The sequence below is a fragment of the Cyanistes caeruleus genome, chromosome 3, assembly GCF_971803275.1.
Source record: "Cyanistes caeruleus chromosome 3, bCyaCae1.hap1.1, whole genome shotgun sequence".
Classification (NCBI taxonomy): domain Eukaryota; kingdom Metazoa; phylum Chordata; class Aves; order Passeriformes; family Paridae; genus Cyanistes; species Cyanistes caeruleus.
The window spans coordinates 100,527,798-100,546,454 of NC_141703.1; the positions used below are offsets into that span (position 1 = coordinate 100,527,798).

The 18,657-nt window shown below is 33.1% G+C and overlaps 1 protein-coding gene across 1 annotated transcript in view; it reads left to right on the forward strand.

Moving 5' to 3' along the window:
* NCAM2 (neural cell adhesion molecule 2) overlaps nucleotides 1-18,657 on the forward strand; it is a 281,301-nt gene that overhangs the window by 196,385 nt on the left and 66,259 nt on the right. Inside the window, exons 10-12 of the mRNA XM_086883383.1 lie at nucleotides 8,730-8,917; nucleotides 9,599-9,695; nucleotides 17,976-18,149. Of these exons, the coding sequence (XP_086739509.1) occupies nucleotides 8,730-8,917; nucleotides 9,599-9,695; nucleotides 17,976-18,149 (459 nt within the window). The remainder of the gene's footprint in view (nucleotides 1-8,729; nucleotides 8,918-9,598; nucleotides 9,696-17,975; nucleotides 18,150-18,657) is intronic.

Sequence of the window (18,657 nt, forward strand, 5' to 3'; positions counted from 1 at the left end):
ATCTTAGAAAGCAATTTTTTAAAAAAATTAAATTATTTATAGTGTCTTCCAGGAATATGAAGTTTTTCTTAATACTGCTTTTCATCCAAACATGATTTTTGTAGTTATATTCCTTATTAGTTAAGTATCAACTTTGAGTGGTGAAGAGAAAAATAGTCAAGCAGCCTGTGCAGTGTAGTCTTTACCTGTAAAGAAAACTGTGCAGTATTTGTTATACTATTGTATTGCTTATCAATAACAGTCTTTTCCTTTGTGTTTTTTTTTCCCTGCCACAATTTGAAACCAACCTCATTAGCTGCAGTATTGAACTTGGTTTCATGAATTGATTATTCTTTCTCTTTGTTGTGTGTTAGCTGTATTGCACTGGAGTTGAGGGGGATTCTTTGGATTCATGCAGTTTAATTTTATGTCTATGTAAAAAATATACAACATTACTTAAAAGTGAATTCAACATATTGAGCTACAAATTGTATTTATCTACAAGGAGGAAAGGTTTTCAATTGGTGAAAATGCTACTACTGTGTTCAAGACATCAAAAATGTTATCACAGAATCATAGAACAGTTTGGTTTGGAACCTTAAGGGTCATTCAGTTCCAACCCTTGTGGCATGGGCAGGGCCAACTTCCACTACACCAGGTTGCTCAGATGCCCTCCAAACTAGCCTTGAATGCTTCCATGGATGGATCATCCATCCACAACTTCTCTGGGAAGCCTCGGTGTTGTGATAAATGCTGCAAAAGTTCCAGCTGCCTACTGCTATCATAAATCATGAAAAATTTAAAACCATTCATCATTTGGATTTGGTTTCTGTTAAAAGAAATCAGTGAAGAAACATCCCTTCACTACTCACAGAATCACAGAAAGGTTGGAATTGGGAGGCATTGCCTCTTTCTTGTCACTGGACACCACCAAAGAAACCTGACTGTCCTCTTTACAACTTCCCTTCATCCATTAAGTCATGAGGACCCAGCTCTATCCTGTCATCACAGCCAGAAAACAACACTAATCATATGTTTATATACAATTACAATACAATCATATGGCCCAGGAAAGAAACAAATTACAGAAAAAACAATCAAGAGAAACAAAATATTGAACTAGTATAGAAAAAGATCCAATTTTTTACCTAATAAAATACTATTGGCTTTAGTTACATTTCTTCCTGTTAAATTTAGAGGTTAAAATGAGAAAGCAAAGATGGAAAAGATCAAGCTTTAATATCATGGAATAGGTGTGATAATTTTGACATATTATGAATGTCAGTTGTAAGATTTACTATTTTCCTTCTTTGCACTTGTGCACTTGCACAAAAGGAAGTTTAGTATGCCATTGCACTGACTTCAAGGGGATAAGGAAGTTGAATTCTCTCCAAAATATGAGGTTTTTCACATAAAGTCACATTCCAAATCCATTTCACCAAACCTTCCATAGTGAAGCAGAGTTGAATGCATCCATTGTCTTTTTCTGATATTACAAAAGTGTGGTAAAATGTAGAAACTATTCATCTATATAATAAATCTACCTATTATTTAGCCCAAAAGGCTGTAAAATACTTTGAAACAAAAATTCCATCTGAAAAATGTGCTTAAATATATGTTAATGACTTGTTAAACATGATATTCATATTAGAAATTTCTCATAAATTTTTACCAGACACAGCTTTCTACTACATGTTTTGATTAATCTTGCAATCAATTTGCTATCATTTAAAATAGATTGGTAATAATGTTAGCTACTTTTCTCTTAATAGAAGAATACAATTTTGAAATAATAAAATAATTTGGATTTTATTTTGTTTTCCTTCTAATAATTTAGTTATTAATGGATATATATGCCTTAACAACTTTTTTTCCTGTCATTACTTTTCACATTCACAATTGTGAAAAGTAAAGGTAGACAAAAAAGAAAAAAAACAAGGAAGAATTTACTGATACTTCCTTGAGCATGGTTCTACATTGTGAGTTGGTCTTAAAGGCCAAAAAATTTAAATATTTACATTGATAATTAATGGGATAAATTTTAAATGGTTTCACAAGTATTTTCATACTATATAAAATGTAATTTATATTATTCAGTGATGACCTGTGAATGAAAAAATGGCATTGTGGCCTTTTCCCTTTGTAAACCTGCAAGACAGATGCATCAAAGCAGAATCAAGGCATCTGAGTATAATGAAGAAAATAAGCAGATGAAATGATTGGTGTGGTGCTGAAATTTGAGACTTGAACAAAACAAGTTTTTAGAGATTTTATTTGTTGCTTTCTGGACAATTTTTTGTGCAATGTGCTTTCTGTGTAAAAATTAAATAGATGAAAAGGCTAAGAGTCCTTGCTCCATACAGCAACTATCATGGACTGGGAGAGAGAGACAGATATTCAGACATTAGGGAATGGAGGGATGATATCAATAAGGAGGCATGTTGTGGAGGTAAGGGTGACAGGTAGGAAAAGAAAAAAGATCTTCTTCTGAAAATGTGACATATAAGACAGGAAGAAAGATGAGCATAGGATCTTGGTTTGAGAAAAACATTCCAGTTTTTCACTTCTGCCTGTAAGACAATTATGTAATTTAGTATTTGATGAAGTCAGGCCATAGTAAATTATTCCAGTAATTCTGGAATGATGTAACAATTGAAATTTTGGTACCAATTGATACTGTTTGACAATGATGTGTTAACAATTGGCAGCACATGATAATTTTACTACTAAAATGAAAATTGCTGCTAGTGTGATGGATCTGTAGGAGGAGTCTTCCTGTCCTAGATTGGATGACTAGTGTTGGTGATTTACAGGCATACAAAATGATTAATAGACATATGCAAACAGTTTATTTTATACATCACTAGTGACAGACTTTGCTTATTTTACCTAGCTATGTTTTCTTTATAATTTTGTCTCCTAATTTAAACTAGTTTATGTAATTTTAGAGAGATGTATCAATTCAAAATAGACATTTCTGTGGAATTAAAATTCTTGGAGCTTTAGTTTGGCTTTTGTGTTTGATTTTTTTTTTAAAGTAAAAACAAATACAATTCTTTAATGTCAAGTGAAATTCAAAGAAAAATAGGTACATTGATTTTCTGCAACTCTGGCAGCACTAAGCATCTGAGCCATACATGCATTCATTGCCCACCATTATTTAATGTGAAACTATCAAAATGCTTTAATCTAGCAGAGAGTATCTTATGGAAATAGAGCAATTGATATGGTGTTTAAATATTAAAAATAATATCCTAGTCAACATTTCCAGGAACTAAAACTGCTTGACAGTAGGAGGGGGCTCTTACTCTTCCTAAAGGTATTATCAGTCAATAGTGCATCATACTATTGAATATCAGTGTCATATTGCAATGAATTTTTAGAGGAACCAAAAAAATGGGGCAGGTGAAAGGAAGTCTTACAGGAAGTGTGGTGTTCTTTACGCTTGCTTTGAAAGAAACATATACCTCTCAAAACTTATGAAATCATGGGTTGCATTCCAGAAAAAAAGAGCCCTCTGGTTTTAGCTAATAATAATGGCAAGTTAAAACCAGTATATGATGAGTTTCATTTACTTTTGTGGGTCTTGAATGCTTTTCCTTACAGCCATGATTGTGATAGTAGCAGTAAGGTGAAAGTTAGTAATCCTGAAATTATCCAATTCCTGTCTTCCTATTAAGAATGATTATAGATTAAAATATAGTCACCTAACCACATTTTTGAAGTCATTCTAATATTATTTCTTCTTGCAAATGAATATGTGACAGTTATTGTACTTGTCTGTGGAGGTTCTTCTACTTTGTATCCAAGGAAGAGCTATTAATTTTAAAATATTAACTATTGAAAAAAGTATGAGGGAGAAAATACAAGAGAAAGATAGATGGCTGTTAACTAAATTGTGGCAGAGTTACAAAAAATTGAGGCACTTTTACAGGATCGATGGCAAGGACAGTACTAGATTTGCCGGAGCATGTGGTTTATTAAAGTCCTCGATGATGGGAAACTTATGCCAACATTAATCATTTTAGAGCAAGGTTTCCAATAATATACTGTAGGAAATGTCCCAGAGTCTCAGACCTGACAATCTGCCACATATTTTTATTTTACGTTCCAGGGGAACTGATAGCCAAAAGTTTGAAAACCTATGTTCTTAAATTAAGAAGTGCAAATCTGATTCTGCAGACCAGTTTTCCATTATAGTTGTCTGGACACATGTACTGAATCAGGAAATTTGCTGTATCTAATTTTGTGTATGACACCAAACATACACCAGAGCTGGATCTTTGTCCTCCTTAATTTAATTCCTTTCTGGACAAGGCAGGTGATGTATTAGTCTGTTCTTGAATCACTGTTCCTGGACATTATAACTAACAAGGATATCTAAATGCTAGAGACAGCTTTCAGGTCAGAGTTTGTTTCTCTTTAATAATCTTCTACATAGGTTATCCAGAACAAATTCTAATTGGAGTGCCGACCTGTCGGTTTCTTTCTTGCTTGGGAAAATGATCAGCTTGAGTTTAGCTGATGCTGGTGCCATAATATTAACTTCTCTGAAATGCCCATCTAAATTTATAATTTCTTACAGAATCCTAAACCCATAGAATAGTTTGGTTTCATTTTATATCTTTGTGATATAGTCTTTATTCCTTCAAGGCATCTTTTTCATTTGGATTGCCTTATCTCTCCAGAACAATATTCCATCTTTCATAGCTGAGCCTTAAAACCTCATGAACTTTATCACATCCTGGGCTGCATCCAAAGACCCATGGCCAGCAGGCTGAGAGAAGTGATTCCAGCTCTCTACCCACCTTTTGTGAGACTTCCACCTGCAGTGCTGCATCCAGCTCTGGGACACCAAATACAAAAAGGTCATGGATTTGCTGGAGCAGGTCCAGGTGAGGGCTGTGAAGGTGATCAGAGTGCTGGAGCAGCTCAGCTATGGGAACAGCCTGAGCAAGCTGATGTTGATAAGCCTGGAGAAGAGAAGGCTCCAATGACACATTTGCAGCACTTCCATGTGCAAAGGGGGCTTATAAGAGAGAATTTTATCTGTAGTGATAACATAAGGACAATGGTTTTCAAATGAAACAGAGTTATTAGGAATTAGACTTTAGGAAGAAATTATTTTTTTTTTAGTTGTAAGGGAGATGAGATCCTGCCCAGAGAAGTTGTAGGTGCCTCGTCCCTGGAAGTGTTCAGTGCCAGGCTGGATGGGGCTCTGAGCAACCTGGTCTAGCTGGAAGTGTCCTTACCCATGGCAGGGGATTTGAACTGGGTAATCTTTAAGGTCCTTTCAAACCTGAGCTATTCTCTGACATTGTGTGCATCTATTAAATTATATCAATTTTGTCTTTTTTTTTTAAGTTTTGGGAGTTTTTATTTTTTTTTTTTCAGAAAAGAGTTAAAAGTTCAGATATAAAAAATACTCTCAGGGTTGATTTTTTTTAACAGTGTATTCAAGCTCCTACTTCTACTTATCTGTTTAGAAGTCAAGTAAGTCATCTTAACTTTTTACTTTATGTAAAAAAGCTTAAAAAGAACACTTCATTTGCACCCTGCATTGAATTTTGTCAGGTGTAAATTAATTCTCATTTACATAGAAACTAAGCAGAGCACATTATTATTTTTAATTATTCTAATTTTCTAACTGATTTTCACTGAATCTTTTATTTTTTTAAACAATACATATATTGCATTTAAAGATTCTTTCATAGGACTACCTTCTCATATCTACTTGGTTTTACTTCATTTTCAATTGATAGAACTTTTTGATAAATATTCTGGTTATTATTGTAATTTTTTATCAGGCTTTGTAGACATATAAAATAGTCAGACATATTTCAAAGACTTGGCTTTAAGGTTTGATTTTTTTCCTGATTGTTTTATATTAAGCGTAATCTGTGTTTATGTTTGATAAATACTAATTCTGTAACCGTTTAAGCATACTAAACAGCAGTATGAAGACCATACAAGAAAAAAAATAAGTTCTCTTTATAAACAAATGATTCCCTTTCAACTCAATTTTTTAGTTTCATAGGAAATGTGAAATATCTTTTATCTATACTGTAAAATGAAAATTATTTCCAGAATTATATTCTTTTTGTAAGACATCACTTCAAGCATCTTAACCTGTTCCTGACTAGGAAATCAAAAATCATTTGTTTTAAGATTATTTCTCTGAATCGAGTCATTAGCACAGTCCTCTTCTTTTTGTATATTGGAGCTCTTGACTGAGGAAATGGCTGCAAAGCCTTTTTATACAGGCTTTTTTGAGAGGGAAATTACAAAGCTCTTTTTTGAGGGGAATGCTTTACAATTGTGAGTTTTTTATTTTGCGATATATCTTGATTTGACAGACTTTTACTCCTATTTTTGGTTGATTGTGTTTATGAATGTTAATACCTGCAGCTTTGTACAGATGGCAGTCCATAACTCACTTATTCTTTTAAAATATCAACAGATACTATGGGCATCCAAACTCTACATTTAGAAGAGAGAGAAGTCTGAATTGGAAGTCCCTATTCTCTTAAATGCTTTTATCTGCAGTATAGAAGTGTACACTACTTTCTCAGTTGTAAGTCTTAAAATAGGATATGAGTTTGCCACATGTGTATTGAGCATCTAACCACAAAACATTATCTAGGAAGGAGGATTTCTCAGATCCAGAGTATCTTTTAATGCTGAACATTCATGCCTAGTGTTCATTAATGTAGTAAACTTATTGTGAGAATTGCACATTGGAACTCAGTGCTTACACAAAATTTGTGAAATAACCACACTTGGAACTTCGCAAAGTCTAATGAGATTTCCAATCTATTTGTTGAACATGCTATTCATCCATCTATTGAACATCCAGAAATACATTTGGACAGTTTTCTTACAAGTGATTCCCACCACAAGATTCATTTCTGGAGGAAAAGCAAGGCTCTGAGCCTTGCTATTCTGAGATTGTTGACCATAGCTAACTATAAAACATGCTTATGCTGTTTTCTTTTTTCTTCATATTCTCCACTAGTGTGAGATGTCACACTCTGAGGAATCTTTGATAGTCTGTTCTTTGTATTAAACAGTTTAGCTGCTGAAATATGGGGTATTTAAAGGTCTGTGAAAATCAAGATCACTAGAATTACTTATTAAAACTCTTGGAGCAGAAAGATGAGCTCCTGTGTCTCGTAAATAAATTCATAGCCAGGCAAGCTTTACTTATTTGGATGAAAATGCTTGTTTTTCTACAAAAATAAGGGCTGAACAGTTATTAAAGGAGATGCTGCTGGCCTTGAGCAATATAGCAGCTTTGATCTGTGTTTTAAAACTTCTATTGATAACAGTTCTTTTTGCTCAAAGTCTATATATCTGCATGCAGCAGCAGCATATATCATCAAAAAGTTACGCTTTTTGACAGAGGCAAACAGGAAAAAGTTGAAAATATGCTCTTCGGGGGAAAAAAAAAAAATTAAAGAAGAAAAAAACTAAATGTTTTTAACCATTCCTGAAGCTAATTTTACTTCATACTAAAGATACTCAGTTCTGGTCTTTGATACTAGGAAGTATTCCTAAGTATTAGGAATTTTCTTGCCTAAAACCAAGCTATACATGAGAGGACTAGAACAGATTTTCCAGAGACACATATGGAAAGATTTAGGAGCTATTTATCAAAACAAATACATACATATATGTATCTTAGATATTAAAACAACAACAGCTGCAACTGATAATTCTCTTTTGGAATTAAAGCCCTAAGGGAGTTTCCTTGACTAAAGAATCTTTTTTAATACCGTTAAAAGACAATAGCGATGAAATTAGGAAGTAACACAAATAAATATTTGATAAAAAAACCCCACTATTCACTCAAGAGGTAAGAAGAAAAGGGAAAAGACTACTCCCTCTCATTCTGTAGAGCTCCCTAAACTTCCTGCTCTCCAGTGAAACAGTGAGTAGAAGGGATAAATCTTGTCACTTAGTAGCACTGCAGTATGAAAATCACAGTTACTTTGCAAAACAGCGATTTCCTCTGTGTCAGACTCACTGTTTGGTATATGTTTAATGCAGCCAATCCTTACAAGCCAGTCAGATGTGTAAGAAAAACACATAATCTTTTTCCTTGGCTGGATAATTTCATAAGAAACTGATATAAACATTGTCCTAAATAATGTACTCACAATATATTTTTTTGAAGTAGGTAGACAATACAATACAGTAGGTAGACAATACATTGTAACATTTTTGGTATTATTTTGCTTTTTTTTAAGTTTTATTTCCACAAATAAACATTTAGAAAGATTTCATAAAGTATAATAAAGTTCCAGTCAGAAATGGGTGAAGCCATAGCACAAGAAAATTTGAGGAGTGAATGTAATTTCTCCATAGCAAAAGAATCAGGACATGAATGGACAATATATGTTTTTAGGACACCTCCCTTTGTCATATGACAGTCTGGCTGAAGAGTTTGTCATCCTCAAGAGGAAACACTCATCCTCATTTCTGAGAGAGTCTTTCAAGGCCTGTGGTTGCCTAATATTAAATATATTTAACAGATATTCTTTTTCCCAAGAAGTTCAGCTGAAACTGTTTAGGAGAGGAGAAAGTTACCAAGACAAAAGCCCAAGAAATTCATGGCTGAATACTAACACTTCCATGTTCAGTGGTAAACTGACACAAAAAATCAATTGAAATTTCTCAGTGAACATGAAAACTTGGATATGAGTATACAGCTTGTTTTACTAAACTGGTTAATAAACTTCCTTTTCCAGTTGCTCCAACATTCGTGTCAAATCAAACCATGTATTACTCTTGGGAAGGCAATCCCATCAATATAAGCTGTGAAGTGCTAGCAAATCCGTCTGCCTCAGTTCAGTGGAAAAGAGGAAAATTAGTTTTACCTGTAAAAAATACAACTCATTTGAAGACCTACAGTACAGGAAGAAAGCTGATTCTAGAGGTAAGACTGCAAATGGAAACCAGTGTGGTGGTGGAACATAATTCTGTCCTCAGTTTGGCTGCACTGCAAGTACTGTAGAGGGTATTTAAGGCTAAAACCTACAATTTTATAAGTAACACTCCTTAAAAAGGAACAAAACAATAAATACTAATATATGGACTGATCTATCTACACATTTCTTATGAGTAGGTAAAAAATAAACCTTATTTGAATGGCTTATGCTCAGTTTTCCAACAACACACTACAAAAATATACTTTAGATAATTAGAATTAAAAAAATCCAGAAATAGATATAAAACTAGACAATCAAGCTAAGACTGAAAATTAATGTGACTCCCTGATAAACACTTGATATCTACAAAATGTTTATTAGTTTTTGTTTTTTGTTTGGGTTTTTTTTTTAATTCTTGTTTAAAAGTGAAATTATAAAGATGAGCAGTGTTACTATTTTCCATTATCAGAGAATTAAATTAATGAGATTTAAATATTTCATTTGAAGTTGAGAAAGGGGAGTCAAACATGAAAAACATATATTTAGGTCTATATTTGGAGAATATACTAGATATGTTGAAGAACACATCTGTGTATTGGTTAAGGAGAACATACTTGAAGTTCTGATTTTAAAATAATATAATATATTTAATTAGCAACTAATATTTACAAAGTGTGTTTATTTTAAAGATTGCTCCCACATCTGACAGTGATTTTGGACGGTATAATTGTACAGCCACAAACAGAATAGGAACAAGACATCAGGAGTATACACTTGGTCAAGCTGGTAAGTTAAAATTTTGTTTCCTTTTCTTTAAATATTTTTTCCTACTTTAATCAACATGAAGTTTAGACACACAATCCTCTGTTTATTTCATTCCATGGACTGTTTGCAGATAATTTTATTGTCTAAGAGCTGAGCTGCAATATAAAGTAAAACAAACCAGTTCCCTCAGAATATGAATCTTCTTTTGATTTAATTTTAAAGCTTTCTGAAGCTTGAAGAAAATTAGTTTAACCTTTTTTCCTTTGCTCTTACTATATCCTACATTTATAACAATGTATTTTTATTACTTCAGCAGAGACACATATGGTTTGCAGTCAGTAAAAGTAAGAAGGAATTAGAAAATTCTTTTTTTCCTTTTTCTCCCTCCTTATTTTCTTGAAAAAGCAACAATGACAAAAGATTGAAATACTTCAGCAAAGAATTTCTATCTCCATTTGCACTTTTAATTATTAAGAAAGCAGAATTTGACTGGAGTGCTAGATTGAAATAATTTAAGCTCTGAGATATGCTACATCCTATTGTTACAGAATGTCTGAATATTTTTATGTCCTTCTGTTGTTGTTCAGGCAAATAGAAAAATCTGTTTGTTCTTGGGCAGAAATAACTATTAACTGAAACTAAATGAGTTTCTTAGCAGTGCTTGCAATTACATTTTCTTATGGAATGCTATTTATAAATATAACGCTATTTATAATTTTTTTTTCTCTAGTTCTTCTTTCTTTTCAATTTTTTCTTGAAATTTTATTTTTATGTAAGAAAAAAAAATCAAAAAAAACCCCACTTTAGATTCCTAGCAGGAAGAGTTTTAGTGGGAAGCATTCCTGAAGCATGCACATCCAGTCACACGGAAACTCTGACCTGGCCTGCTGCTATTATTTATTTTTGCTCCATTGGGCAATTTTTTTCTTTTAGTGTCTCAGGAATTATAAAGCCTCATTATTTACTAATAGTCTTCTTAGACTTTGTACACAACTTTGAAAGTTTTTCCCATTATGTCTGTAGGCTACTAGCACACCTTACTACCATAATATACCTTTTGCTTTTGAAGAACTGTGAAAAGTGCTGAGCTTCTTAAAATAGGAAAATGTGGGGTTCAGATTTCTGTGAAACACAATTTTACATCATTTAGAAGATCCATTACCCTTCATTTTTCAACTTTTTTGGGGTGTTAGCTGTGGTGTGATCTAACCTTCCTTTGACAGCTACATTTGACTACCAAGAAAGAAAGATTTTCTTGAAGCCATGAACATAAATAATAGGAAAGGAAAGAAAACCCCTGCTTGCATCCCTCTGGTGTCTTACCTCTCTGGAGAGAAAATGATGAGAAAATATTGTGGTTGCCACTGTATGCTTTATTTTTTTCATAAATGTGTATACACTTGGGAGATCATTTCAACAGATATTCTCCAGAATGGTTTTGTTTTTTTCTTAGATTTGCAGAACAACATCTCATCACAATGCATGATACTACACGATGATTGTTTTAGCTATGTATATATCCCCTGCTTTTATTAATTAATCAATTTTAATAAAGAATATTAGCATTGAAAAGTTAATTGAAAAAGCACATAATATTTTGTCATTTTATTTCAGGAAATTCACACATGAGCTCCCCTGGAAATGCAAGGAAAAAACAAATAACAAGCTATAATACTTTATTTTTGCTTTTTAATACAACTACATCAGAAATGGCACCGATGACATTTTTTTAAACATATTAATATTCTCTACTTCTGCAATGTTTTGCTTATCTTTTTTTCAGGCAATTCATCAGAAAGCTAGATGAACACTTAAAAATATGTATTTTAGTTATAATAAGGGGAATGAGAATAAATAGAGCTATGGGAAGAGAGCATGTAAAGCATGAACTATATGGGTATATTCTAGTTAATCATATTAAATGCAGAAAATAGGAAAAAAAAAAAAGGTAGGATTTTGAATAGTGAAATAGTGATAATGAATAGGGCTGGAAAAACTAGATTTGGGGTGTCACTGTGCACTACTATGTACTACCTGCTATGCACTACTTACAGTAGTGTAATGCCTAATACTCAGTATCCTGAAAGATTGATATTTGCTCTAAATAGACATTTTTTTGGAATAAAACCCCAAATGTATAATTCATCATTACAAGTTTTGCACTTAAACTGGCATCAGCTGGAAATGGAAAATGATCAGGGACACAGAGGATAAAACCACTATAATAATTACAGGTATAAGATGTCAAATGCAGCTTTCTCCCTAGTTTTATTACCTTGGTTGCTTCACTTTGGTTGATTAGGAGGGCCTAATGATTGATATTTTCCATATTAAAGGCTATAATTTAATTTAATGTATTTCAATGCAGCCTGCTTTGCCTCCTGGCTTTGATTTTAAATATAAATTCTGGGGCATAGAATGTTTTACAAAGACTCTGTCAGGGAAAAATAAATACAATTCCTATCTGGGAGACAGTATTAAGTAAAGTATACAGCTAGGGTAAATTTGATCACAAATGATCATTTTACTGAATAGTTTTTTTCCTTAAATTCTTCAGGAATTACTTGTTCCTTCATGCTTTGTTCCATTTTCTGCTTCGCTGGATTTCAGCACAATCAAACTACATTTTGTTTTATTAATTTACTGCTTCTTAGAAAGTTATACTGTCAAAATTCCATTATCTTTATTCGTGTTGCCTTCCTTAAGAAATTAGACTTACTGCTGATTTAAAAAAGGAATTTTTCTTTCAGAACTGATATGCAATTTACAGCCATGTTTGTATGACAGAAAAACCATAACTGTTCACTCAGATTATACAGAGCTACTCAATCAGACTGAATTCTGTTTAAACCTTTCAAAACTGAAAAGCTGTAGAGTATGTGAAGTTTCATTCTGGAATGAAATCTGCTTAGAAACTTCAGAATTCTGTTGAAAGCTGAATCAGATGTGCTCATGATGTGACTGCTGTGGTGATCAACTTTTAGAAATACCACATGGGCGCCCTCCTTTTTCCTTTCCTGAGCTTTTAAAATGTTATGTGACATATAGAATGTGAAAAGAGCCATAGTCACTTGTTTCCACTTCAAGTTAGATGCTTCATGTCAGCACAACAGCCACAACTTTTATTTTAGAATTTAACTTACAGTCTGGTTTTAATCTGAGTCAGGCTTAAATTTTGGCAAGCCAGGTCAACTTGGCAGGTTGCCCCAATGGCTCTCAGAGCCTGAGGTGAGCACAGATATTCCTGGATTTGTCCAAATCTAGTTTATGCATAGTTTAGGTGAAATATCACTATTCAGGGAGCCAGTATGAACTAGAAAAGCATTCTTCTGTTTTGTCAAGGTCTCAGTATAATTGTTTTAAATGTTTTGTGTAGGTAAATAGAAAGTCACATGGCCATCAGTAGTTTAGGAGTATGTTATTGGAATAGGTAATTTAATATCTTAAAATGGTAAACTTTAAGGTTGTGATACAGAACTTAATGAGAATTTTGAAAGTTTCTCTTTTTTTATTTATTAAATTAGATTTTCTGCGTAGCTGGTTGTATAGATGGGCTGAATCCTGAGCCCTAAAAAGTCAACTATGATTCACCTCTAAGGATCTCATAGTCTTACTCTTTCTAGACTTTCCTTTCCCCTTCTTCCTTGTATTCTGGGATGGAATAGGTCCTGCTTTGGGCAGGAACACTTTTCACTAGACAAGGGTGATCAATGTCCTGCCCAACCTGGCCTTGAGCACTTCCAGTGATGGGGCATCCACAGCTTCTCTGAGCAAATGAGAGATGCTACATCTGCTACAGCTGTATGATTTGTCTTTTTCCTTTCTATAGGAATACTACAGGGAATTAAAAAACAAAAAGACAGTTATGTCATTTGATACTCAGAACTCCTATACCACTTTATTGAATTACTCTTTAAGCATCCTGTGCACACAGAAAGTCAGTGAAGATGGAAATTTATGACAACAAAAGCTAATAAAGACATGGGAAAGACCATAATTGAGCTTCACAGAAAATGCATCCTGTAACCTGTTTTACGGAATAAAGTCATGCTCAAAATATGAAAAGGCTGATTGACAACTGGAAAAGACTACAAAATCAAATTTAGAAATTTTCTAGTCTATAGTTTTGATGCTGGCACTTTACTGCTGCTTAATAGATGTTCCTTTATTCACCAGTATTTGTATTTCCATGCAGATAAAAGAAAATCAAAGTAGTAGGACTTAATTTTTCCTGGAGAATAGTATAATGAAAAAAGAAAATCATATTCTGCCAAAAGCCCACTTGTCTCTGCAAAAATATGGGCAGAACTAAAATCTAGCCTGCTGTTCTAAAACTTGCCATTGTCATAATAGCAGTGTCACCTAAAGGATTTTTATTAAAAAGTGAACAAAACAGCAACATGTTTTCAATTAGCATAGATATGAAATTATCAACATGGCAGCAGTGTTTTGCTTTGTGTGCATGTGTCTTATTTTGATTTATTATTTATGTAATTTTTTTCTAGCTATTGTCTTGTTTACTAACTGAAGGCTTATTTTTCCAGAACTCTCAGAGATTTGGCAAAGTAAATGTAGATCTAATATTGATGGGTTTTTTCCATTATAAGGACGTACAAGCACAAGCGATTTCATAGAGATTTTTGACTCCAGAAATCTAGTCCCCAGCCTCATCTCTTTCCTTGCCAAGGTCCTGGTGCTGCTTAGATTCAGCATTTAGACATAGTTATTTTCAGTCAATATATATGCCAGATGTACAGAGAGAGGAAAAGCTGGAGAAGTGGAAAAAAAAAAAAGCGCTGGAGTAGGAACATACTGACAGGAGAGAAGAGCTGACTGGAAGATCAATCTCAGAGCCCACTACCTACTCTCACAGAATCACTTCCATTTCTCTGTTTATACCAGGACTGCTGAAGTCTGAGAGGGAGTTATTTTCTTCCATAAAGCTATCCAAAAAATATCTTGAAAAGAAAATCCACAGTGATAAAAAGAGGTCATTTATTGAACAAGTTTGGTCATAATTATAAAGACTTTACACATCAGTGGAGACAAATAGGAACTCATAATTCTGCATGTACTTCTCTATCAGTGATACTGTTTTTAGAACCAAACCAATGTCAAATGGAATTGGCAAAATGTCTGACTTGTTGGGACTTTTTATTTCTTTAATTTAAAAGCTGAATTTGTGATGAATTATCCCTTGTTTTGACAGCAGTACAATGACAAAAAAAAAGATAGCAATGTAGCAATGGAAGTTCAAAGAAAGTATTTTGGAATCTTTGCTATTACTAAGTGATCTTTAAATCACAGAAAGTAAATCCCTTCCTTTTTCTACTACTTAGTCCTTCAACTTGTATCTAAAATACATGTATTAGTGATCACTGCCTGTAGCTAACGTCCTCTAAGATTCATTTTGTTGGTTTTAGAAGGAAAAAGAACAAGAAAAATGCACAGCTCTACTCTTCCAGGAAGAGATTTTGGAGTACAAAACATTGCAAATTATTCTTCACTCCTGCTAAACATTGATCCAAAAGGCTTGCAATTCTAACATGAAAATCACAGCAATGCTCCAAGTAATTGCAACTGACAGGGTACAGCTCAAATGCAGGAATGCTTAACTGGATCAGGACCAGAAGGCTGTATATCTTGCAGATCAAATTCATACTCATTAGAAAACTACAGAATTAGATTCAGTTCATTATGCTGTTATTGATCTTCTTTGGGGAAAAAAAAGTTACAGATCTACCTAGTTGGAAATAGATAGTAGGTATTTTATTGTATCTTGATGGTATGACTAGTATTTGGTTTTGGTTTTCACCAGGAATGTGCCTTCTGCTATATTTTCTTCAGGTTATTCACTCTCTTCCTTAGAACTGATATAGTTCAACTTTGGAAACTGCATAAAACTTACCTGTACCAGTGGGTGGCTTGGAATGTGAGATGCATATTTAAAATAGTATTGTGGATGTATTTTACTTCAGTGAGTTCTAAACATATTGTGTTGCACAACATATCATACCGGGTTTTCAAAGGAGCTTCATTTCATGCTTATTATCAAAAGGAATCATATCTTCCCCTGGCAGAAATTATACTGCTACTGCAGTAGCAAACATAAGGTTCTACCTGAAGGATTTCATCTTCCCTGAGTCATGCTTATTATAGTTAACCACGCACAAGATAGAGAGGTCTCCTTAATATTTGGAAAGTCAAGAACAATGTGGATATGTAAATAACACATTTTTGTTTCATACCATAGACCAAATAATTGTATTGATGCAGACAGAAGCACTAGGGAATTTCCTTATTAAAATATTATCCAAAAACTAACATAAAAATAGTATGAATGAAATTAGATATTCCTTTATCCCCTGTTTTTGTTTGGTTTATTTTGAACACTTTTAACAAGAGAAAAAGAAGTTTCAAAAGCTTAGATGCTATTTTTAATACTGTAGATATCCATAGCAGCTTTTAGCTCATTCTCATTCTCTTTTGATTTTGGAATGAATATTGACTTAACAAGTAACTCATATAATTCATTTTTCTTCTATGTGGTCACAGAAAAAGACAGTCCATATGTTTTTTGAACATAATTTCTTTTTTCTAAAGGCCCACAACTTTTTGATCCCTTTAGAAAGAAATCCCAAAGCCAGGTCTGTTTTTTTCATGAATTCATAGCAGCCTGGTTACATTTGGTAGTGAAAATTTCTTACAAAATCACTTATCCTGATGTTTTTTTTCTGGAATAGGAAAGGATTTGAGTCCCTCAAGCTGGCACTTCAATTCTACTGAAATCTGTAATGTCATGGATTCACGTAGTTGTGTCTTTAAGTAAACAATATTACAGCTTTCTTATCCATATAAATAAAATCTGTGCTGGTTTTAACCAATAAACACGAAGTATTGGAGGTTTCAGGAGACCTGGAATCTGAAAAGCCAGTTGTAAGAGGTATTATAAGACATTTGCATAAGAACACTCAAGTTTGACAACTGACAGAGATGTCCTTTAAAAAATTAAGTTTCTGATAATTAAGAGGTTATACAAATCAACCCCTTTACACCAGATTTGGCAGTGTCCTTTTCCTGAGAATTTGTGGCTGAATGTGTCATTAAATCTGTTCTCTAATATTTTGTAGAAATTTTTTTTCTCATTTTCATTCAAGTAACAATGCCGAGTGACACTCAGATTGATTCTTTTTATTCACAACTGTCTGACAGCCTTTGAATACAGACAATGTTTTATGTAAATGGTTCATTACCCACTAACCAAATTACAGGCTTTGGCTCAAATTCTGGCATGTCCTTAAAAAAATATCTTTTATAACATGGAAACAAAAGCAATGTCAATTCTGGAATAAAGTATGCAAATAATTTCCAAGTGGATCAGAAAAGAAACTTTTAATGGTGTTTTAAAACTCTGGCATTCTGTCCACAGAATTAAAATTCTTCCTATAATTTTCAATATCACTTTTTATAATTATAACTCTTTTAAATGTGGGACAATTAGAAAAGCTAGTCTTTTGACTTCTATATGTTTTATGACAAATTGTAAAAATAATGTAATGTTTCTATTTTTAAAGATGTACTGACCCCAATGTTATTTTTTGCTTTTATTTCATATGTAGTATTTCAACACCTACAAATACCTGCTTTATTTTCATAGCTCTTTTCTACTTTGAAAGATATACTCTTGCTTTTGATTTCAGAGAAAAGGTTTCTTTCAACCTAATTTGCAAATTAGTTTGTAAGATGAGCAGAGAATAAGAAGCCTTCCATTAACATATTTTCTCAATAGCTTGAAATCCATTCTTGGAAAAAAATAAAAAGAGATTCATGTTTTCAGCTGTGTTTCAGCATTCCATAAAATGGCCAAATTATTTATAAGGTAATTTATCATAAGCTTACTTAGAAGAATTTAGATTCTGAATTATCTAATTAGCTGTGTTTGTTTTGTTAAATTTGATATAAAGTTTGTTATTCTCTTTTACATAATTATAGAGTCAACAAGCTGGTCTCTTACGTATTTCTATGATGAAACTGGCTATTAAAAAAATCATATTATAAAAGAAAGGCAAAAATGGGAAATGTTTTTGCAGTAATTTAGCATACAAGAAAATGAATGTGGTTTTCTTACAGTTCTGTAGTAGAAAGATTAAGTTGTTTATCTAACACAAATATTACTGCACCATATTCAATATTATTTTTTTCTGCCTTGAAGACTCTAAGGAGACTTTTGTGGGTAGATTATCAGCTGCTTAGGTCTGTCTAGTTGCTGCTGATTTTTAAACTGTGCTTGTACTTTTTCAGATGTGCCATCAAATCCATACGGAGTACGAGTTTTTGAGCTGTCACAAACCACTGCCAAGGTTTCGTTCAGTAAGCCAGATTCACATGGAGGTGTTCCCATTCACCACTACCAAGTGGATGTAAAAGAGGTGGCCTCAGAAACCTGGAAAATAGTTCGCTCCCATGGAGTTCAAAGTGAGTATACAAAAAGTGAATGGTGTATTTTAACTGAGAGGAATGTCCAAGGAAAATACTGTAAGTATATCTCAACTGTTTCCTTCTTTGTCATAGTCCCGTGGCTGTATTGCTGTATTAGTGCAGACACCTCTATGCCAGCTAGAAATAGTTCTGCAACTTTGTAAAAGTCAACTGTTGCTTTTCATTTTAAAAAATTTTACAATTGTTGTCCATTTTTCATGTACAGCCAAAAGACAGCTTTTGAAGCTATATATTTCAAAGAGAGTAGAAATGACATTGCATTTGAGAATGTGCATTATGTATGCAGCTAAATTAATAATTTTAAGTAGGTTGTGATATAATATTTAATCCTGGGCACTAATTAGTGATTTTGAGCTACTTAATAACTTTCTACATACCTGTTAATATTCTAGATACCTGTTTCAAAAGCATATTATGTTTGTTCAACTAGCATGAAATGCCCTCTTAAAGGGTACTTACTTGCATGTCTCTCGGCAGAAAAGAG